At 44.5% G+C, this 23,322-nt stretch overlaps 1 protein-coding gene across 1 annotated transcript in view; it reads left to right on the top strand.

Annotated features, from left to right (window-relative positions):
• The window catches only part of CLPB (caseinolytic mitochondrial matrix peptidase chaperone subunit B), a 150,546-nt gene extending 127,443 nt beyond the window's left edge, over window positions 1–23,103 (top strand). The window contains 9 exon segments of the mRNA XM_038387537.2: window positions 629–684; window positions 4,404–4,448; window positions 9,384–9,447; window positions 9,450–9,541; window positions 13,454–13,610; window positions 18,108–18,181; window positions 20,723–20,842; window positions 21,464–21,566; window positions 22,194–23,103. Coding sequence (XP_038243465.1) covers window positions 629–684; window positions 4,404–4,448; window positions 9,384–9,447; window positions 9,450–9,541; window positions 13,454–13,610; window positions 18,108–18,181; window positions 20,723–20,842; window positions 21,464–21,566; window positions 22,194–22,291 — 809 coding nt within the window. The 3' untranslated portion in view covers window positions 22,292–23,103.
• The last annotated feature ends 219 nt before the right edge of the window (window positions 23,104–23,322 follow it).

Here is a 23,322-nt window from a genome sequence, read left to right as displayed (position 1 = left end):
ATATTAGTTGCTATTAATAGGTGCATTAAAATTATTTGTACTAAATGGAGACCAAGATTTTAAAAAATAACTGTTCATTTTGGGTGTCTCAATTTTGGAATTTCTGCCTTGAGACACCTTAAAGGGGCCTGGTGTTCAGAAAGTGCTGCGCTCTTACCTTCTCCAAATACGGCCTCTTTAAGGGTGTCTCCAGCTATCTACCCAAAATCGGAGCTGCCTAAAATCACTACTCACTTTTGAAAGTCCTGGCCTTTCTTCTTGTATGGAGTCACTGATAACAGCTTCATATTGTTCCAACCAGCACTCTGTAAGAGAGAGCCATTTTTTGGTACACACACTCTAACCTTATGAAAAGAAAATATCCTGGTTCCTCTCCACCCTTGGATGAATTTTGGGGAACGTTTCATTTATAGTATTCCTTATTAATACACCTGCTTAACATGAAATACTGTTGCAGAGAAAATCTCTATACATGGATTGCTTCTTGTATTTGAATTGTGTTAAAGTCCTGTATTGAGCACATGGGTCGTAGAGAGTTAGACATGTGACTCTTGCAATCATTCATGGTAAATGGAACACACCTTCTGATTGTTTTAACACAAATCTTTTCTTACTGTTTTCTTAATAGGTAAAACAGAGTTGGCCAAACAGACAGCCAAGTACATGCATAAAGATGCCAAGAAGGTAATCCCTGTTATATTCGTATTTTATCAATTAGTTGGGCTTTAGATAGCAGCATGGTTTTGTCCATCACTGATGTACTACCGCATGTGTCACTGCATGGTCCTTCTGTGCGGGGAGGCAAACTCACACTGTTGACCATTTTGGATCCCGGTTTCACTTCAGTCAACAGCTGAAAAGAAGCATCACGTTTGTCTTTGTGCATCAGTGAGGGATGCTGTTGCTTTAGAGCAAACTTTTAAAAAACCTGTGTCACTGCCTATGTTTTTCATAACACTTTAGTATAATTCAAAGAAGTTAGCAAAAGCTTGTTTAGTTTGTTTTCCTTTTTTATGAGGATACTGTAAATTTGAATATCCTATGTTGTGGACAAATACATTTCTGTGTCTATGTCACTAATAAAAACTTTGATCATTAGAAGTGAAGGAATTTTATAAGTCCAATTTGCTTATAACTATGTGTTCTATTGGTTTGTTTTTTGCATTTCACTCAGCGTGGACAATGAAAATAAGTGACATCACATTCGGGTTCTTAGTGCCGGAGTGTTTGGGTTTCAAGCACTGCCACGGATTGTTTATCTATTTAAAAACAGCTATTTTCATTGGATTTTTTTAAAAAGACATATTATAAAAACATTTTTAGGTAGTATTAGGTTTTAAAACATCTTTGTTTTTTCTTTAACAAAATTGGGTCAAGGTTTTAAAAATTAGGAGCCTAAAGTTAGGCTCCTAGATCCATGTTTAAGCCTCTGCCTAAATTTCAGAAGTCCTAGCTGCTCCCATTGAGGTCAGTGGAGATACACTAGTATAAAACTGGTGTGAGAGTCAGAAACTGGCCTTTTGCATGTCACAGAGGAAAATGCAGAGCCTCAGCACCGAGGTGTCCTGCAAACTGGTGTTAGATCAAATATGCCTCTCCTAGAAGTTCTCCAGTGTAGAAAAGACAAGATGAAATGACACACATTGAAAGAAGATCAAAAGTAAAACAAGGCCATAAAACAGCCTGTTCTGGTTTTCTTTTCCTCATCCATCTATAATTGCCTTTTAAATGTAATAAATTCCACTTCCTGGAGTTCAAGCACCTTAATTCAGAGCTGCTGCACCTGGAATTGGTCAGTGCTTCAGCTAAACATCAAATGGAAAAATCAGCCAAACATTGAATGTTGTGTTAATTCAATAGCATGCACAAATCAGAGTTTTACTGTTTGGCAGTCATTGCAGCAATTAGCCCTCTGAAGAGGGGTCATAAACTATATGGATAGTTATAGGGGATGCAGCTAATAGCAGGAACGGACTGATTAAGAAAGAAGAATTCATAATGGTCTCCTTTTCATACTAACAGAAAGGTTAATATTTAATTACAAATGCTAATATCCTTATATGGCCTGCCTTAATTTGTGCTGTACATAAAATGAACTCTGTGATGATTTGCTGACACAAGAGGGGTTAGATCACAAATGGGCTGATTCAGAAAAGGGAGTTTAGAAATGTCTTAGGGCCTAGTACAGATCTTGCTCTCACCAGGGTAATTCCCTGGCCTCTAGAGGGGACACTCCTGATTTACACCATTGTAAATGAGATCAGGATCAGGCCTGGAAAGCCACCTTTACAACAATGGCACTGATTTTGCTTGTCTCTACTTTTGCTGCCCAGTCTGAGACTGGCAAGGATCCACACCTCCCATTGACCGTCTATAGAGTTGTGGGTACTCAGGCCTTGCGAAAATCAGGTCCTATGTGTCTCAAGTTGGGCACTCCAAAGTCAGTGGCTGTTGGCCTTAGAGCGTTAGTTTGGGTAGGAGTGACACAGTCTGACTAGCCTGGCAATATTAACTTAGAGCTGGTTGAAAATTTTTTGCCAGAACAGTTTTCCATCAAAAATCGCAATTTTATTGAAATAAAAATTTTTTGTAGAATTGTGTCAGTTTTGACAACTTTTTTCAAAAGGAAAAAGTCTAAACATTATGTTTCAATAGTGTCAAAATGTTTGGGTCTGACGCAGCTTCAACACTGCATACTTGTTTTGATAGTGTCATTTTGATTCATTTTGTTTTGACTTTATAGTATAATCAAAACAAAATGAATTAAAATGACACTATTGACAGAAAATGTTTTGATGGTCCCAAATCAAAAACTTGTTGATTTTTTTCCCCTGTGGGAAATTTTGAAATTTCAGCTTTTTGTTCCAAATTGGAACAAATTCTTTGACGTATCAGCATTTTCCACAGAATTGAACTTCTGGTTCTCAACCATTTGTAACACTAGCATCTTTGTTCATATACAACTCCAATTGTGTTCTAGACTTGCATTACAAGCAGGTCCTCTGGGGAGATGCTGGGCCAGCTCCACTCTCAATACCTTGGGAGCTAAATCTAGCATCTTTTAGTGTTTGCCCCCTAGAGGGGGCAAACTATGTCTGGGATTCGAAAGCCAACAGGAATTCCCATTGACAACCAGCATTCTGTAACTATGTTTTTATACCTTTACCCTCTACCAACTATTTACAATTCCAGTCTGTTTCTTCCCTATTCTTCTATGTTTCTATATACATGGTTGTGTCTCAGTGAATAGGGGATGTTTAGAAGTGTGTAGGTAGATGTGCTCCTACTTCATTTGATTTATTTATTTTTGTTACCATATCACTATTCTGAGGTGGGTTTTCGTAAATGCTGTCTTTCCCCAAAACAGTACCCAACTTCACGTCCATCTCTATCCACTCTTCTGTTCCACCTTCAGCTACTGTTCCTCCACACAAACGAGTGCGTCACTAATAAGATGGGTGATATAGATGAGTAGAAGATACAGTCAGCTAGTCTCTTATAGGCCAAGTGAAACATGTTTCAGGAGGGGGGAGTAAATGCTACTGAATTGCCAACTGGTAACATTTGCTATGCATTAAGCACAAAGCCTTGGTCTAAGCTAGCATCCAAGGGTCTCTACCACCCACAGAACACTCGCCATAGCTCTCCAGCTGATACAATTATGGGATGAGTCATGTGGGTCACACGGCATGTGGGTCACAGAGGTACGAGCTGTGACTAGAAGAAATGCCTTTGGAGACCTGGCTGGTTGTCAGGTACTCCCATCCCTGCTATCACTGCTAGGAAAGTTCAAGCTTGCCTTTTCATAGCAATATGAACTAAGTTATAGCTGTGAGCATGGGAAATTCATTTTCTGCAATGAACCACCAGCCCTTTCAGACATAAAGGAGCTTTGGGTATCAACCTATAAATTCTGTGACAATATTATCTCAATGCTGTGATCGTCCAAATACTTAACTTACCTTGACTTCATGATTTTTTTTTAACAGGATAGGCATTATGTTCTCCTGTTGATTTATTTCTAAACAGTTGAATGGTAATAATGGCCATTTTATGTAGCAAATTGCAAGTCCCATTTTCATCCCCACCACTGTAGTGATGAGAGCAGGTCATCTTAATTGAACTCATTCAGAACAAGGGTAGCCAGATTTGGGACCATGCTTATGTACCCTTGAGAAACCTTGGATTTATTTCCACCCTTTTCTTTCAGAATCAATCTCAGCCTTTTGCAGAAGATTTATCTAAGCATTTCATTGACAGGCATCCTTGGGAACAAACAAACAAACACTTGGGCATGTCAGTCCCCCTCAGCAGCTGCACTGGATCCAAAGATGCTATTTAAATGTAATAAAATGTGTAGTGCATTAATCAAAAATAATGTTGCTTACTTATTTCTGTTGCAGGGTTTCATTAGACTGGACATGTCAGAGTTCCAGGAAAGGCATGAGGTTAGTAAATGGCCTGTCTGTATTCCCAGGGACTGAAATTCTAGTTTAATCAGTAATTTAAACAAATCATGTCAATTGCATCTCTCTCTCTCCCCTCCACCTGCCATCACTGCCCTCTGAGGTGCTGAGCACCTCCTCAACTCCCACAGAAAGCAACAGGCAATGTTTTGTGCCTTAGCATGGGATCTAATCCTGAGAGCGAAATCAGTGGGAGCTGTGAGCGCTCAGCGTCTTTCAGGGTGAGGCCCCTGGCCTCCAGGAACTGAGAAGTGAAATGTGGCAAACAGGGATGCAAGGAGAATAACAAAGGCTGCAGTCCCAGCCGCGGCTCCGCTCCCAGCTGTGGCTCTGGCCACCTGCCATGGCTCAGCCTGCAGCCCCGGCCCCCAGCCACAACTCCGCTCCTGGCAGGGGGCCACAGCTTGGCCTGCGGCCCCAACCCCCAGCCATAACTCCGCTCCTGGCAGGGGGCCACAGCTTGGCCTGCGGCCCCAACCCCCAGCCACAACTCCGCTCCTGGCAGGGGGCCACAGCTTGGCCTGCGGCCCCCACCCCCAGCCACAACTCCGCTCCTGGCAGGGGACGGGTGTGTGTGGACACATTCCATTACAGGTAAGGGGGGGACCAGTTTGGGCATCACTGGACTAGAGTGTAAAGTGCCAAGGCAGACTAGGAGCAGAGGCAAGTCAAAGGAAATGCTTGATAACAATAATACATCCTCTATTGTGGCCTCTGCACATGGTGCCAGTGGTCTCAGTAGCAAGAGTATCGGAAGGGAATAGTTGTGTTCAGGAATGAATGCTGTCCAAATGTACGTGATTGGCCATATTGTAAATAACCCCCCACTAAAGCCATGTAAAGTCATGATAATGGGAACTACAGGGACAGAAATCAAAATTGAAGAAGAGAGAAGGTGACACTGGAGAAGGTGGACAATTTTACCTATCTTGGAAGTACCATCAGTCAAGATGGTACCAGTTCTGAGGAAATAAGAAGAAGAATCGGGAAGGCAAATGATGCATTTGGAAGACTCAAAACAATCTCCCTTGAGACTAAACTGAACACATACAAAGCAATTGTTATCACCATAATAACATATAGCAGTGAGACATGGCAACTTACCAAGAAAGATACGCAAAAGCTGGATGCATTTCATCACAAATGTCTGAGAAGAGTATTGGAATAACAGAGAGAGATAGGAAGACGAATGAAGAAGTCAGAAAAATGACTGGACAAGGCAACCTCTCACAAATAAGACTTCAGTGGCTGGGACATGTGCTGAGAATGGAGAATGAACACTTACCAAATATCACCCATGAATGGAAGCCAGAAAACGCAAGAAGAAAGAGAGAAAGACCAAGACTGCGAATAACATTGAACCAAACAGTTATGAATGACATCAAGCACCTCAACATGAAATGGGAAGATTTGGAGAGAAGGGCAGTTGACAGGCAAGGATGGTGAATGTGGGTAGCCCAATGTGCAGCAAAGCCCGGGATGGATTAAAATCTAAGGTAAGGTACTCTGGAAGAACTATTGGTGATGCTGTGTGTTCTCAGAAAGGTTCATGCATCCATAGGAAAGAGAAGGAATTGAATAAAAGGATGAAGAGTTATTAACAGACTTTACAGATGATGCAGCATCCCTAGCAAATCTGTATAGCATCCTGGACGAATACTACCTTCTCCATTTGGAAGAGAAGCAGAACAGCTGGGCTAATGACAAAAGCGGGGAACACCAGAGACTCAGGATATATCCACACAGCAAAATCTGTGCACAGGCTAGTTTGAACCCAGCTAGTGTGGAGAACAATAACAATGAAAACAGAGCATTGTGAGCTTCAGAGTAGACTTGCAAGCCAAGTTAAATACTCAGGGTCCATGCTGGGCTTGTACTATCCTCACCAAAGCCAGAGCTGTCTTCGCTGCTATTGTTACCCCTGCTAGCTGGATTTAGGCTAGCTTGGGCAGCCTCCATGCACAGCTGTTGCTGTGTAGACATACTCTGTGTGTCCCCATGCAGGATTTTAGGAATGAAAGTCTTTAAAATGCATGGAGTTGAATGTGTAGGATGTCTCTCTCTGTGAGAAGCTGTGCTGTGAAGGTATTTAAAGTTGTAGCAAATAGAGCAGGAAAATCTGATAGCACTAAAGATTTCAGACTGGAAAAAGATAATCTTTTGTGTACAGAGTGTACAGAGTTTTACACAGAGTCCCTTTCGTCCTCTGATAGCTGTAGATGGCTTGTCGATCGTTATAGACAGCAAATAGAACGAGGTACATGGAGATCCTGAAGAATGTGAGTTAGGAAGTAAGTTAAAGAAGAGACCCATAACAGAAGCAGCTACTTCCTTAAACAGAATGCAGGAAGGAAAGAAAATGAGGAGCGTCTCGTTAGCTCACACTTCAGAGGACGGTCTGTGAGTCAAGAGAGGGACTAGGGCATTTGAGAGATGACCTTTCAGGGGAAAACCCTAGAGACAGCTTGTTAAAGCTAAGATCTCTGTTGATTGTTCCAAAATATAAAGGAAAAGCTCCAGGTTGGGAGTGTCAGTTTTGGATACTAACTGGGTGTGTCTGCATGTGCGCACACTCATATGTTATGCTCAGAGTGAAGAAAGCACTCAGGTGGTTCAGCAACCTTGGTCAAATCACTTAAATCCTTCTGTGCCTCTGTTTACAAGACTGGGACAAGGGATAATAATTAATAATAACGCTGATGTATTGTAGAGGGCAATTGTGAATCTCAGTGTGCTTGCCAAGCACATGGACATTCTTAGAAGGAAGGTGCTAAAAAAGAGCCAGGATACTATTATTTACTACAAAGCATTGGCGAGAAAGGGATACAGAGAAGGAAAATAGAAGAATGCTGAGAGACCAATTGATAGATGATTGCCAAAGGGTCGTATAATATGTGTGCTCTATGAAGAGCAGTAAATACATAAATGACAGTGTTGATGATAGAGACAGAACAAAAATGAATCCAGAGTCAGAAACAACAATATGCAAAGTATAAAATACACTGGCGAGGGTGACAGAGGTGACAGCGTATAGGGAAGAGAACAGAAGACATAAGGAAAACAAAGGCAGAGAATTGCAAAGGAAGATAGAATACGTTTTTCATGCAAACAAGGATCAAGAGGTCAGTGCTGGAGACAACAATACTAAAGAACGGCATGAGGAATCTGACACTGCTGAGGGCATTGCTAAAACAATTGGAACTTCAGCCAAATTCTGTCCACTGACTCGGAGTCTCTCACCTGTGGGGTAGAATATAGCACTCTCAAAAGAGGATGGGGGCCAAATGCCAGAAGCAGATGTGCATTTTGCAGGAAGAGGAGAAGGAAGTAAAGATCCCAGTTCTCCTGAGGCAGACGGATCTGTGCAGAATACTCTACAAGTGGCAAAAAGTGGGCACCAGCCTTTGTATGAGGAAGTACTGTGGTCCATTCAAAGGATGGACCTAGATTGGCTTTTTTCCTCCCTCAAATTTCTTGTATTGAGCTGGAGAGGTAGGAATATTGAAAGGGAACTGCAGCTGGTAAATGCAGTTATATTAGGTGGCAACATGGGCAAATGGATGTGAAGACACAACTGTTATTCTCCACAAAGTTAGTTTGCAACAGATTTATCATAATGCTGGGCCATTTCATTGTTCCAGAACAAGAAGTTGTGAATTCTCTCTTTCTCAAGCTAAATATTTAAGGATTTGTTTTCTGTTCCAAATATTCCATCTTGGCCCCTATGAACTGACTGCAACCAGCCTTATTAGGACATCATATGTTATAAGGCCAGGATTTCCAGAAATGACTGGTGATTTGGGGGGCCCAGTTTCAGACACCTTAAAGGACCCTCATTTTCAGGAAGTGCTGAGCATCCACCATCTAAAATCAGCTCCTTTAATGTGTCTTAAATTGCGCACCCAAAATCACTAGGTGCTTTTAAAAATCTTGGCCAAGATAGCTGTGTTGTGTTGAGCAACCAAAAGTGGTGGCTGAATGGTGTTCTATTAGCATCATAGAAACACGTACATTGGATATTGAAATAGAAAGGGAAGATATTTTTGTTATTTTTTTTTTCAGTTTATTTTATTCACAGAATTCCCTTGTGTTTTCCTGTGCTCTGATTCCCAGTTGGTTCCCCAATTGGGAGAGAACAGAGGCTCCATCTTTCACCATCTCCCTGAGTCCTCTTCACATTCTTAGCCAATCTGAAGTCCCTGCTTCCTCTCCACACTTTAGATCTTCCACTGAAGCAGCTAGCTGTCCACATTTCTCAACTGTCCAGTTCTTGAAGTGTTTTAAACAGATATTAAAGAAGACCAGGAGATGGCCATTAAAGATCCCCTGGTGCTTTTCGAGAAGAATAGGAATTAACTGGTGTCATCTGTGGTGTCATCCACAATCTCTCTGTTTGACTTTAAGGCCATTTAGTTCTCGGCAAGCTGAGGTATAAATCCACAACGCATCAGCACTAACTGGCCATGTAGATTCTGCTACTGTGCATTAAAAGTTCTGAAGTGCACTGTGGTTTCAAAGAGAAGTAGGTCAAAGTGCACTATTGAACTTTTTAGTGTGTGGTAGCAGGGTCCACACAGCCAGGCAGTGCATGGCAAGCTAAAACACTCTAGAGTTAAATCCCAGCTTGCTGCATGCTAACTGACACATGTAGACGTTTCTTCAGGTTCGAATGTCCAAGGCTGTGAGTGAGCTATTACTGAGTGTTTAATGCTCAGTAGTCACTATGTTATGTGTATCTAACTCTTGCTTGTCCGGTGCTTCTGAGATACTTGGAGAATAAAAGATGTCACAGTGTATATATAACTTAATTCTTACATAAAAAAAAAAAGAAAAAATTGTGCTCATTAGCTCCTATATAATGAGAGGAGCTCCTTCCATCGTCTCGTACATGTCGTGTTTTTAATCACTTCCTCTTAGGTTGCCAAATTTATTGGCTCTCCGCCAGGCTACGTTGGCCACGAGAAGGTGACAGCTAACCATAAGCTAAACAGTGCCCAAATGCTGTGGTCCTCTTTGACGAGGTTGACAAAGCCCATCCAGACGTTCTCACCATTATGCTGCAGCTCTTTGACGAAGTAAGTCTGGTTCTCCGTGTCGGCGTGTGAGCATATGGAATATGACAGTGATTGATACAAGGGGCTGACTGGTACAGCTGGCATCTGGTGTCTCAATCTAGGCATCCCAAATCACTAGTCACTTCTGAAAATTTGGCAGCAAATAATCCCCATCTTCCTATTCAAAGACATGAGAACAGCCATACGGATCAGACGAGTGGCCCATCTAGTCCAGAATCCTGTCTTCTGACAGTGGGCCAATAGCCAGGGAATGAACAGACCAGGTAATCATCAGTGATCTATCCATTGTCGTCCAGTCCCAGCATCTGACAGAGGCTTAGACCCTAGGGACACCTAGAGCAGTGGTTCTCACCAGGGTCCGGGGACCCTGGGGAGCTGCGATCAGGTTTCAGGGGGCTGCCAAACAGAACAGTGTTAGACTCACCGGGGCCAGGGCAGAAAGCCAAGCCCCACAGCATGGGACTGAAGCCCGGAGCCCTGAGCCCCGCCACCTGGGCTGAAGCAGAGCTGAGAAACTTACTTCTCAGTGCCCCCTGTGGTTTGGGTCTCTGGGTAATTGCCCTGCTTGCTACTCCTCAATGCCAACCCTGGCTTTATATGAAGAAACCAGATGTTGTGGCACAGTGGACCTATCTTTTGTGGACTTATCTTGTTCTTTTTTTAATCTACTTATACTTTTGGCTTTCACAACATCCCCCGGCAACAAGTTCAATACATTGACTGTAGGTTGTGTGAGAAAGTATTTCCTTATATTTCTTTTAAACCTGCTGCCTATTCATTTCATTGGTCCATGTGTTATGTGAAGGGGTAAATAACACTTCCTGATTCACGGTCTCCACTCCAGTCATGATTTTATAGACCTCGATCATATCCCCCCTTTCTTGTCTCTTTTCCAAGCTGAAAAGTCCCAGCCTTTTAAATCTCCCCTCATATGGAAGCTGTTCCATACCCCTAATCATTTTGTTGCACTTCTCTGCACCTTTCCAAATTCTAATGTATCTTTTTTGAGATGAGGCAACCAGAAGTGCACTCAGTATTACAGGTGTGGGCGTACCATGGATTTGTATAGTGGCATTATGATATTTACTATCTTATTACTGTCCCTTTCCTAATGATTCCCAACATTCTGTTCACTTTTTTGGCTGCAGCTGCACATTGAGTGGATGTTTTCAGAGAACTACCCACAATGACTCCAAGATCTCTTTCTTGAGTGGGAACAGCTCATTTAGACCCCATTATTTTGTATGTTTTGTTTCCCAGTCACCCAATTTACTGAGATCCCTTTGTAACTTTCCTCAGTCTGCTTTGGATTTACCTGCTTTGAGTAATTATGTATCATCTGCAAACTGCTTACCTTACTGACTACCCCTTTTCCCAGATCATTTATGAGACAAATTAGGAAAGAGCTTGTTACAAGATCACTGTAAGCCCAGAGCTCAGCTGTCTAGTACAGCTAACCCCTGTCTTACCCACTCTACCAAACTGCCTTTCATGTACCACACTGCCTTTCCAAGGACTTAACCCTGGGAAACAGCATCGTGCATAGGTCTAGTGATCTAGATTAGTGGCTCTCAACCTTTCCAGACTACTGTACCCCTTTCAGGAGTCTGATTTATCTTGCGTACCCCAAGTTTCACCTCACTTAAAAACTACTAGGATGACCAGATGTCCCGATTTTATAGGGACACTCCCAATTTTGGGGTCTTTTTCTTATATAGGCTCCTATCCTTACCCCCACACCCTGTCCCGATTTTTCACATTTGCTGTCTGGTCACCCTAAAAACTACTTGCTTACAAAATCAGACTTAAAAACACAAAAGTGTCACAGCACACTAGTACTGACAAATTGCTTATTTTCTCATTTTTACCATATAATTATAAAATAAATCAATCGTATATAGAGCAGTATAAACAAGTCATCTGTATGAAATTTTAGTTTGTACTGACCTCGCTAGTGCTTTTCATGTAGCCTGTTGCAAAACTAGGTAAATATCTAAATGAGTTGATGTACCCCCTGGAAGACCTCTGTGTACTCCCAGGGGTACACATACCCCAGTTGAGAACAACTGGTTTAGATTACGCCTCCAGTTAAAGGAAGAGATTATTTTGGTGAGTAATCAGAAATTCAGAGGAATGGGACTGCACAGATTATACTGCGCAGTTGAGAAGGATAATGAATAATAATATCTGGGTAGATCATGCCAAGAAAAGGTGCACAGTCTCCTGTCCATTGCAGAAAATACAAAGAGTGAAATAGGAGCATTCTTCCTGTTTCACTGTGCAGACTCTGAGCGGTTAGGCTGTACCCCTTTAACATAAAAAATGCCTCTCTTTAGCAGGCACACATTGATATATCCCTGCACCACTCAGAGAAGCACTACGGACTGAAAGGAAACCAAGGAGCCTGTTGAATCTGACCTACTCATCTAGGAGAAAACTCCATCAATATCTTGTTAATGTTATTTCTTATTAAGTACTTGTCTACATTCTAAGTCAGCCTGATTGTGGTTATGATGTGGTTCTCTGGCTGTCTGTGATAGCATGTCCTATGGCTTTACTCCCCTACCCATGCATACTAATCTGGCCCTAGCAATAATATTAGAGAGGGTATTGGCAGGAATCACAGACTCAGGAGTCCCTGATTGCCTGGCATGAGTACTGTTTGCTCCTCAAAGGAAATCTCTCCTCATTGTCTGTCTTTGGAAGTTATGGTTGCACCTGTATAAGCTGATGGGAGGACAGAGATAAACGCCCTGTGTCTCAATGAGTCAGCTTAGTGCCTGAAAATGGAGCTGGACAAACGTTATAGGTACTCCTGCATGGTAGATTGAGTGTAGAACCTATTGTGGGAGGGTTTTGAAGCCTCAATCTGTCCTCAGAGGCAAAAAAACTCCAACCCCCCTTTTTTTTCTTTGAAGGATTAATAACACAATTTTTTTCTTGCATAGATCATCACGGCAGCAGCTAAATGTGAAATCAATTCCCGCACCACATGCTTGACAGGGCAATAACCTAAACGTTAATATCAAGCACCCAACATGGATTTGTATCATTGTGCTGGGTATCTGCTGTTGTGTAGGGGGCGGGGGGGACGACCCTGGCCTTGGACCGTTGTTCTTTTTTGTTATTACTAAAGAAAATTAGTGTTTTTGAAAGGTTCCTATTTTAGTATTATAGGAGCAATGATACAGAGAAGATCAGTGTTCACAAGAGTGACAATCACCCCCCTGTGCAAGACACAAGCCCTGCTGCTATCCCCTCCGGTTAATACACTGCGTGTGATATTGGACAGTAGTTGCAGTTATGACCCTGGTTTGATCTGTCTGCGTGATCCTGCTGTACCATAGATTGCTCTGTATTGCTCAGTACAGTTGCACTGTCAGTCTAACAACTCATCCCCTTAGTGTCCATAGAGAGCACAGAGTCACTTAGAGGAGCCTAGTTGCCCATTCTCTCTCTCTCTCTCTCACACACACACACCCTTAGTCTAGAATGAGGATGTTCATTATCAGTTTTCTGTTGACGATTTCCTAACCCTCTGTGGCTAGTCCCTCCCACAAGGGTATTATTTTTTGTTTGCTTGTTGTAATAATAATACTTTGTGCCTCCTCAATGACCTGAAAGCACTTTGCAAACACTGGTTCCACTAGCACTCACTCCCTGTCCCCTGTGAAGGGTACAGGGTATCTCTGTTACCACCATACCACAGAGAGTTATTCAAGTGACCTGCCCAGAGTCACACAGGGCACAAGCCCAGACTTCCTTTAGGCACTTTTAGAAATATCTCCCCCTTGGGCAGAAGAGTTTGGCACTCACGTATTTGAAATATCCCCCGTGCTTTTGGCTCTCTCATGCAGGGTCACAGCATAGCAGTCCTGGTGATGCAGCTTTTGTTGTTTGTTCTTGTTGAAGGGCAGGCTGACGGATGGGAAGGGAAAAACCATTGACTGCAAGGACGCCATCTTCATCATGACCTCCAATGTGGCAAGTGATGAGATAGCCCAGCATGCCTTGCAGCTCAGACAGGAGGCCCTGGAAATGAGCAGGAACAGGATTGCTGAAAACCTAGGTAACAACCTCTGCTTTCCCACCTTCCTTCCTAAGATGGTGATGGAATTCTACCTTCATGAACCAATCTTCCTGCCAGTATTTGTTCCACAGCCACATGTTCATCCTACTGAGGTCCTTCTGCCCAAGCTCACTGTTACCCCTGGAGCTTCTGACTGAAGCAGACCAAAAGTCTTAGAAAGTCCATCCAGTTGTTTGTTTCCTTTGACACAACTCACGCGTTTCTAAACAGGTACCTCATTATTCCTGAGGTGAGATGGTGGGCCTGCAGCGGGCACATGCTGTTGATCGTGCAATCTGAGACAGAGCAGCTTTGGTTGCAGGCCTCAGGCAGCACAGGACATGCAAGGCAACTACGTGGTCTTCCCTATGTACATTTGTGAAGTTAGGAACATAGGAGTGGAAGGAACCTCCTAGGTCACTGAGTCCAGGACCCTGTTCCATTGCTTAGATTTGGCTTCTGGAGAAGTGTTCTGGTTCATGGTCCCAATGAGCCTGTCATTGAAGTAGAGGTGCTACACACACTCACCAACTTGACTCTTTTTCTCTTATTGCATCTCTTATTTGAATTGGCTAGTTTTGTAAACTCTTCTTAGTGAAGGACAGATCCTTGAGGCTCTGACCATCTATGCCTCTTAGTCACCTTTGGGGGGAGGTATTTTACCCCTCCTTCCAACTTTCCTGTTCATTTGTTGGGCATTTGCCTTTCTTCTCAACACTGCCTGTTGCCATGACTTATCATTGTTCCTTTATGTTGAGACCTCTTCAGAGATTCCAAGGCTAGAAGGGATCATCCTGTCTGACCACTTGTTTACCACAGATCACAGAATTTCCCCAAAATAATTCCCAGGGCAGATCTTTTAGAAAAACAGCCAGTCTTGATTTAAAAATTGTCAGTGATGGAAAATCCACCACGACCTTTGGTAAATTGTTCAGTGGTTAATTACTCTCCCCATTAACAATTTACGCCTTATTTCCAGTCTGAATTTGTCTAATTTCAATATCCAGCCATTGGATCATGTTACACCTTTCTCTGTTAAATTGCTAATAAATATTTGTTCCCCATGTAGACTGCAATCAAGTCATCCCTTAACCTTCTCTTTGTTGAGCTAAATAGATTGAGATCCTTGAGTATATCACTATAAAGCATGTTTTCTAATCCTTAATCATTCTCGTAGCTCTTCTCTTAACCCTCTCCAATGTATCAACATCCTTCTTGAATTGTGGGCACCAGGACTGGATGCAGGATTCCTCAAATTCCTTCCTCTCCAAGAGTGAGGCTCTTGTACAGATGGTATCTTTAAAGAAGGGGAAATTATTGACCTGAAATTCTGCCACATGGAAGATCTCATCTCAGAGGATTCACCTTCACCTAACCACCCATCTCCCCTCCAAGGCTGATTATTCAGCTCTTGAGGGCCCATACTTTATTTAGAATTTTTCTTAAATTATAGAAATTGTATTTGTTTGTCCATTGTTATGGTACAATTTCCAGTTGGCTTAGTTTTTGAGGCGCTCTTGCTTCCCACACAATTCTTGAACTGCCTGGATGGTTCTAGGGTCTGTGGTGGTGATGGGTGTCTAACGAGCACAGAGCAGGGCCTTTTGCATTACTCTTTCTTGCTTCTGAGTGCCAAAAACTTCTGAGCTAGAGCAGTTCTCCCTTGACTTATGCCGGAAGTGTCAGATCCAAGATGCGGATCCTGTGAGATGATCTTCAAAGAAGCAGAATTACAGGTAAGTAGCTTTCGCTTACTGAACATCAGCATAGGGCGATGGAGAGGATGCACCTTTTAAAAATTCAAATAAACCGTATTTGTAAGTAATGGCAGTGACTGAGGATTCAAATGTACACCTTAGTCTCCTGCTGCTCCTGGTCTTTAGTAGTTGTTGTTTATAATCATAGCAACTAAGAATGCCAGTCACAAACCAGGCTTCCGTTATGCCAGGTGCTGTACAAACACAGAACAGAAGGACAGGCCCTGCCCTAAAGATCTGACAATCTGAACATAAGACAAGAGACAATGGATGAACACAGACAGACCAATGGGGGAGTACAAGGAAACAATGGGACAATATTGGTCAGCGGAATAGGTAGTGGTTACAGCACTCCAGCTGTAATGACTGTCATCTTTAGAGTGGGCTCGTAATTAGGGGAGCAGTTGTTTATTCTTGATGCTTAACTATCCGTGTGAGAAGAGTTTTGTTTCTTTTTGGTATCTTAAGCTTTCTGGAGAAGTGGCTGCTCTTGTCACACATATACAGCATCATCACACACGGTCATTCCAATGAGAACTTCACCTAACTAGGAAATCCAGTAGAAATGGCTGAGAATTCATTCTGAGTGATCTGCTAAACCTTCAGTGTGGAACTAACAACCCCACAACTCACACTTTCATGAAAACAAAAACTTTTAATTCTTAGTGCTGGCCACATACGTTTCTCAGCTTCTCTCGCTCGCTCGCTCTCACACATTTTTTATCTTGAGTGGTAGGTGGCAGAACTCACTTTATACAGAACCTTTGATAGTCAGTCAAAATAGGTAAAGAACAAGGCACATTTGCAACTGAACTTTCAAGAATAACATTTTAAAATGCCAAGTGCCACCTTCTAAATGAGGAAAGAATTGAATTTTAATTTCTGGGAGATTAGTACAATTTACTGAGATTGCGGCAATGAATGACAAGCTGCAAAATGTATTTTGAACTCAAAGTCTGGCTGCAGTAGATTTTCATCTGCCGCCTTGTAATTTTCTGAGATCTCAGCTTTGAAAGCTGCTTGAATGTTATGGGGACGAGCTCAGTATAAGCACCTGGATAAATAGAAGAAAGAGCTGCTTCTGCAGTATCTTTACATTGGTCTGTGAAAGCAGCAAGTGTTACACGTGAAGAAGCTGTGCATAGAGGTTACCACCTTTGCTCTGTTTTGTTCAACCTTCATCTTACAAAGGGCCTGCACAGTGGAAGAATACCATGCCAAATACTTTGTTGTGTATTTAAAATTCCCCTTGTATCGCCAGCTCTAGGCTTATGTACCACATTTTACCTCAGAATGCATAAAAGTACAAAGTGGTCCTGGGTCTGAATCTAAAGACCCGCCCACCCCACTCAACCTGATTCTCTCCCCAACCCTGCACCCAATGAGGTCTGCACCAGGAAAATATCCGTGCATCAACACATGTGGGCTCTGTCATAGAAATGGAGGGGAGCAAATTCCAGAATTCAGGGGCCATCACATAGAACGCCTCCCATTTAACCTGGGTTTCAGTTAGCTCCAGCACCTCAGCTAACCTCAACTGCCCTGGTATCACATGGGGAAAAGAGGTGATCGCAAAGGGCCTGCACCATTTGGAGATTTGCATCTAAAAACCAGTGCCTTCAATTGTCCCCAGATACCCACAGCAGAACAGTGCTACTTTAGGGCCCCACCTGCCACAGCTTTACGTGAATAATGAATGCCAATGGTACTAGCCAGGTGAGTAAGGCTTTCAGGATCCAGCCCTTAGAGCATATAAGATGGGACTTTCAAAAGAGCTGACCATTGGCATGCTTTCAGAAATTCTCCCCATAGTGTCTTTCACACAAGCAATAGCTCAACAAACATTGCTGCATTAAATAATGTAGTTAACTAATTGCAGAGGGAGAGAGAAATGAAGAGAGATTTTTAGGCCATAAACGGCTAATTGCTAAATGCAAGTTTTGCTGTTTGCTAAAGAGATTGGAAAATGCAGAGCTTGGAAACCAGTGCAGAGCCTACGCCAGTATGTCTGACTGATCAGGTATGACAGCCATAAGCATAACAACACGACGGCGGGACTTTGTGTGTAATGTAATCAGCATCGGTCATGACATTTGATCCACAATCCATAGATAATCTGTGGAGGCCAGGCCAGGTCCTTTGTTATCGAAGAAGTCCCCTTACGGAGATGAATTGAGAGCTCTCTGGGATTATGAGAGCAAGTACTGAGCAGGTACAGAGAGTGCCATGCACAGTAAGTATCATCAGTGAGCGGTAGTCCCCTCTGGTGTATGCAGCTGGCCCATGGTGAGGCTATTTGCTCTCGTATATTTGACAGGCATTGTGAATCCTATGGAGTAGAAGGTCAGTAGGAGTACAAAGAACAAGCTTCCTCCCTTGTGTGCTAATTCTTTAACCTGCTTTTTTCTTTAACCTCACTAATTCTTTAACCTGCTTTTTCTTGAGAAGCCGGTGGGCTTTGATCGCAAGTGACTGTCATGGCATGCACAAAGGCAGCTGCAATGAGCCACAATGCCAGCAGCGTAGTGCCCTTATGGCAGTGCATGCCCATGCTTGTATGAGGGCTTCCTGGGTCTCTTTTCCAGAGTCTCCCGTAAGCCTCAGTCTTCTGTTCCAGCCCATTTCCTCACTCCTGTGCAAAGTGCCATGTCCGTTCGCTCTTCCAGGGGTCAGTGAGACAGGAGAAGCATCCTGTGCCCTGCCTTAGACATTTATCCTCTGTGACTTTGTCTCCTTTCAGATGATGTCCAGATAAGTGACAAGATAACCATCTCGAAGCAATTCAAGGAGAACGTTATTCGCCCAATCTTAAAGGTACAGAGGGTTTTATTTATTGCCTATTTAAGATATCCTAGGTTTTCATCCCTGGGCTGTTATCGCTGTTTATTTTCAATCACCCAGAAGTGTGCTAGGTGTGCAGTCTCTGCCTTGACCGCTTACAGTCTAGCAGCAGCCTGGGAGGGGAACGACTAATTTGGGATTCTCCCCCATCCCAATCCCGGCCTGGCCTCTGTGCTGCTGCAGCAGAGTGAGGGGACCAGAAAAGCATATAATGCCATGGAGATTCAGGGTGGTGGCAGCTGAGGCTGGGCTGGGCTGTCTAAGTTACGCCACGGCTGCGCCAGTCCCCGGAACAACCCAGAGTCGCACTCCTTGTAACAACACAGCAGGAGTGGGCTTTGGGGAGGGCTTTGGCTGAAGCGGGATCTCTGGTGCGGAATGGACTGTGGTGAGCAGCCAGGCCTGGGGCAATGATCTGATTGTCCGCTCCCATTTCAATACAGCCAGACCTCAGGGAGAGGGTGAGCTTGGGCTTTCCGGGGCACGCAGGCTGCCTTTGTGGAAGGCACACGCTCACAGTGGCCTCCTCCAAGGATGGCTTCAGTGTTGCTGCTGGTTTGGCCAGTAGAAAGCCACTGGCAGGTTCCCCTCTGGGTTCTCTGACTTGTCTCATTTCCGCCAGCCTGTGGAGCCCTCCCTCTCCCCAGGCCTCCCTGGCCACTGTGAAAGGCCCCAAGGAGTGAATGGCAAGGAGCGCCGATTATTCAGAGCGCCCTTGACTCATTTCTTGTGGGCATTGCAGATGCAGGCCTGAGTCTGGAGGGGTGTGAGTGAAGGGAGACGGAAGGCTTGGCTTGCTGGTACAGAGAAGGTATTCCATGCATGGAGGGAAGCGTGCGGAAGGCACAGAGATGATTATGGAAAGAGAGGACAAATGGGGGCATATGGCATCACTGGCAAAAGGGGAGAAGTGATAAGAGACCAGATCAGTGAGGTAAGCCAGGGTAGCCTTTACATTTAAGCTTGATGCAGTGGATAATGGGCACCCTGCCCCATTCAGGCTAATCAAAATTGTGTGGTTTTATACACAGGGCTAAAACAAATAACCCTAGTCAAGAAAGCCTGTTAGAGCCCCGCTACCAACAACTGCCTTTAAGCATACTGGGGAGCTGGTGTGGTTCCATTCCCAGTATGGACAAGGCCAAATTGGGGAGCTGAACCCAATGCCATGAAAAACACAGCAGTAATGTTACCCTCAATCATGCAGTGTCACACACATGTTCAGACACAGTCTCTCTCTAATACACACACACACACAGCTCCTGGTGCTGAGGGGTTAACTCGGAGGAGGAGGAGGTTCTGCTGCTGCCATAAGCAGTGAGTGTATGTGAGCCGGTTAAAGGATGGCAGCAGAACTCCCAATCAAATTACAACCCAGTATTCAATCACCAACGTAAGGGCCATGCACAGAATTGACATGTTCCAAATATATATATATAAAAAACACATGTAATGTGTCAGAATGACAAATTCTGGAGCTTAGCTTCTGTTCTTTTGCTCTTAAGCTTCTTTAAGAAGTTTCTAAGGCAACTCTGCTTGCTGCTGGACTTGCACTTCCAACACAAACAAGAAGCTTTGCCTTCACTGCAGATGGCATGTTCCTTGTGTAGACTTGGAATCAAATCGCCTCTTGCTGACCAGAATAGCGTCATATCATAGAAGTCAGAGACGAGAGACTTATTAGGGCATCGAGTCCATTTCACTATTCCCAGACAGTACAGGATAGTTCCCAGGAGCGTATTCTTCAGTGCTTCTGTCTAGTTTTAAATAGAAACCATTTCCCACAACACCTAGCACGCACTGGAAGTTTCACTGGTTGTAGGCAGCTGCCCAGCCCTGTGCCACATAAATCTGCTATTAATAACAACACTTAACAATGGCATGGTGTGTTACATCTTCAGAGCACTATACAAACCTGAATGAACCCTCCCAACCCACACGTGAGGTAGAGCAATATTTGTTTAAAGCTGGAGAAAATGAAATCAGAGAGCTTTGGGCCAATATTTTTAAGCCTCCTCTAATTTTGAGTGCCTGCATTTTTAGGCACCCATCTTGAGACACTGAGAGCTTGAGGTTCAAAGCACCCACAGTTCTCATTGACATTAGCAGGAGCTGTGGTACAGGAGTGTCAGGCACGCAAAATCAGTGGGCACTTACGAAAAATGGGGCCTAAGTGACTTGCACAATGATACAAGTGAGTGTCTGAGCCGAACTTAGAACATGGAGATTTTCAGTCCCTTCCTGAGCTGCTTCTAGACCTATTAATTCCACACCTTAGCACCAAACATCAGTGCGTGAGAGGCTCTCAATGACGGGAATCTGGCATTTCTGGTGCATGCACTTGGTACAGTGGTTATTAGCCACAAGTGTTGTGGGAAGCAGTGTAAAGAGTAGTCTTGAGGCAGGTATGGGGATTTCCTGGGGATCTCCTCTTCTAGTGCCAGTGGCTATCCAGAGTGTCCTGTGGCTTGGATTTCCAACCCGATGATGATGTTTGCTCTTTCTCGTCTGCAGGCTCACTTCCGAAGAGATGAGTTTCTGGGAAGGATCAACGAGATTGTTTATTTTCTCCCCTTCTGTCACTCGGAACTGATCCAGCTCGTCAGCAAGGAGCTGAGCTTTTGGGCCAAGAGGGTAAAACCAGACCATTGCTGAATGTATTGCTTTTGGGTTCACCTTCCCCTTAATCCATACGCAGCGGGGGGCCCTAACCAGACTTTTGTCCTATAACCTTCTTGTGCCAAAGTGGACTAGTTCACGGGGGTGACCCCTCTCTCCTCCATGCCATGCTGGACCAGAGCAGCGTGGATTCCCTAAAGCATCATACGCTTCCTGGATCTTACCGGAGTCACTTGCTGCTCCGCCTGCACATGGAGCTGAGTTGCAAGGGCTTGTGGGGATGGAGTGGGCAGCGTGCTGGGGTTGTGGGTGGTGAATTCTGGAGGCGTGGGTGTGGAGTATGTGTTATGCATCATTAGCTCTATAGTCAAATGAGAGCGGGGTACCTGGGTAGTTAAGTTTTACACCTGTGTGGCTCAGGACCCTCCAGGCCAGGCAGACACCCATGACCCACAGCCCATGCTATACAGTTTCAGTTTTGTTTCACCAGAGCTCTGGCTGAGTGGTAACCTCAGCATCCCTCCATGTCAATGCTCAGTGTGGCCGTGGCCTCCAGATAACCATGTCCTGGAGCAGGAGAGCAGCTGGAGCCAACCCGACAGTTCGCTAACATGCTGCCCCTTTCTCATCCTACAGGCCAAAGTGAGACACAACATCACGTTGCTGTGGGACAGGGAGGTGATGGATGTGCTGGCAGATGGCTACAATCTGCACTATGGCGCCCGGTCTATTAACCGAGGTAAAGCATGATGTGCTACCTTGCCCGGGTCATCTACATTCTGTACCCAACAGCGCAGACTTCCCCTTGCACACCAGCCCACGTTCTGGACAGGCCACGGAGAGAGACAGCAAACTCTTCACTGGGATTATTGTTTGTATCCTTCCTGTGAGAGAAGCTCCTTCAGTGACCATGAGTCTGAGGGAGAACGTAGTGACTGATAGTTTGAAACCACACAGATACACACCTCTCTCTTGCTCTTGCATTTGTTTCTACTCTGACACCCGTTAAAGTCACAAAGAGATAATTTGATTGAAGGGTTCCAGGCATAAGGGGTTCAGAAGCAGCTGGAGCCATTTGGCGCTCAGTGCGCGTACTGCATTCACCCAACAAAGCAGTGCTTGTTCACTTCCCCCAGTGCCAGCCCGGGGAGTGGTGGTTGGCCCTGATCCTAGGAGTTAGAGATGAAAGAGACCCATTAGATGTCATCCACTGTGTCCCCTGCAGATTCCAGGTTGTTTGGGGGTTGGACTAGATGACCTCCTGAGGTCCCTTCCAACCTGGATATTCTATGATTCTATGATCCCCTGCCAGGCCGATCTAAGAGGGCAGAAGATTTGCTAATGGCAGGTGTTTTTCTTCCCACAGGTAGAGCGTCGTGTTGTGAACCAATTAGCTGCTGCCTACGAGCAGGACCTTCTGCCAAGAGGCTGCACCTTGCGAATCACGGTGGACGATTCGGATAAACAGCTGCTGAAAACCAAGGACAGCTCCTCCCCTGAGGAGGAGAGAAGGCCCCGACGCTGCGGCTGGAGATAGTCGAGAAGGACAGCAAAAGCCGAAAACTGGACATCCAGGCTCCCCTGAACCCTGATGAAATCTCCTTTATGTTATAGCCATAGGGAATGCCTCACACACCACGCTTAGCCAAAGCAGCCCGTGGCGGCACGTTTCCAGTTGTACTGGTCATCAATAAAATAACCACGAGACATGGAATTTGCAAAATGGCCCATCAGTGAGTAAGGACAATGGTGGTGAATCCTAGCCCCTGGAACTGGAGGGTGGGGTTCTGGAAGGTGACTCTGTCTTTGTTTTGTTATTGACTCTCCTTGGCAGGAGAGACCATAGGCTAACTCTCTGTGTCTGCACTGAGTCAGGGTCAGACACCTCTATCACAGGCTGGAACCCTAGCCACTGTCCCAGTGACACACCCTGCTGCCATTCGGTTTACCTGAAGGATGTGGAGGGGGTGGATATATTGAAGTGTGGAAACTCTTCAAGTGAGAGGAAACACATCGGGGTTTTCAAAGTGGAAGTTAAGGCGCATTCCAAGTCAGACCAGCTGTAGCGAGTCTGGCTCCAGTAAGAATTTCTGGAGAGAACAGGGGTTTATGCACAGCTAACTGCAGAATGTGCGGGGATGGCTTTGTAGCTGAGAGGAGCCACGTCAGATACTTAGCTGTGTGACGGCTTGGTTTTCACAGTCACTGTGTGCCCCCCAACCCCATGGGCTTCAGACACATCCTTTAATTTATTTCAATAAAATTCAAAATCTTCATATGGCGTTCTGCTTCCTAGCAAGGGTGGAGGGATTGCGATTGGTAGGAAGGAAATGGGGATTTCCCCTCCCTTATGAACAGGAGCAAGTGGTGTAATGGTGGACTACGGTAACTTACCTGTCTGTGAAACCTTTCCATTGCCGGCTCTCAAATGGGAACCATGAATAATGGAGACGAGTTTCCGTCTTCATCTTGGCCTGTGAGATCATGGTATAAAC

The sequence above is a fragment of the Dermochelys coriacea genome, chromosome 1 (genome assembly GCF_009764565.3).
Source record: "Dermochelys coriacea isolate rDerCor1 chromosome 1, rDerCor1.pri.v4, whole genome shotgun sequence".
Taxonomy (NCBI): domain Eukaryota; kingdom Metazoa; phylum Chordata; order Testudines; family Dermochelyidae; genus Dermochelys; species Dermochelys coriacea.
The sequence above is the reverse complement of the archived record's forward strand: the minus strand, read 5'-3'. Positions and strand labels throughout refer to the sequence as shown.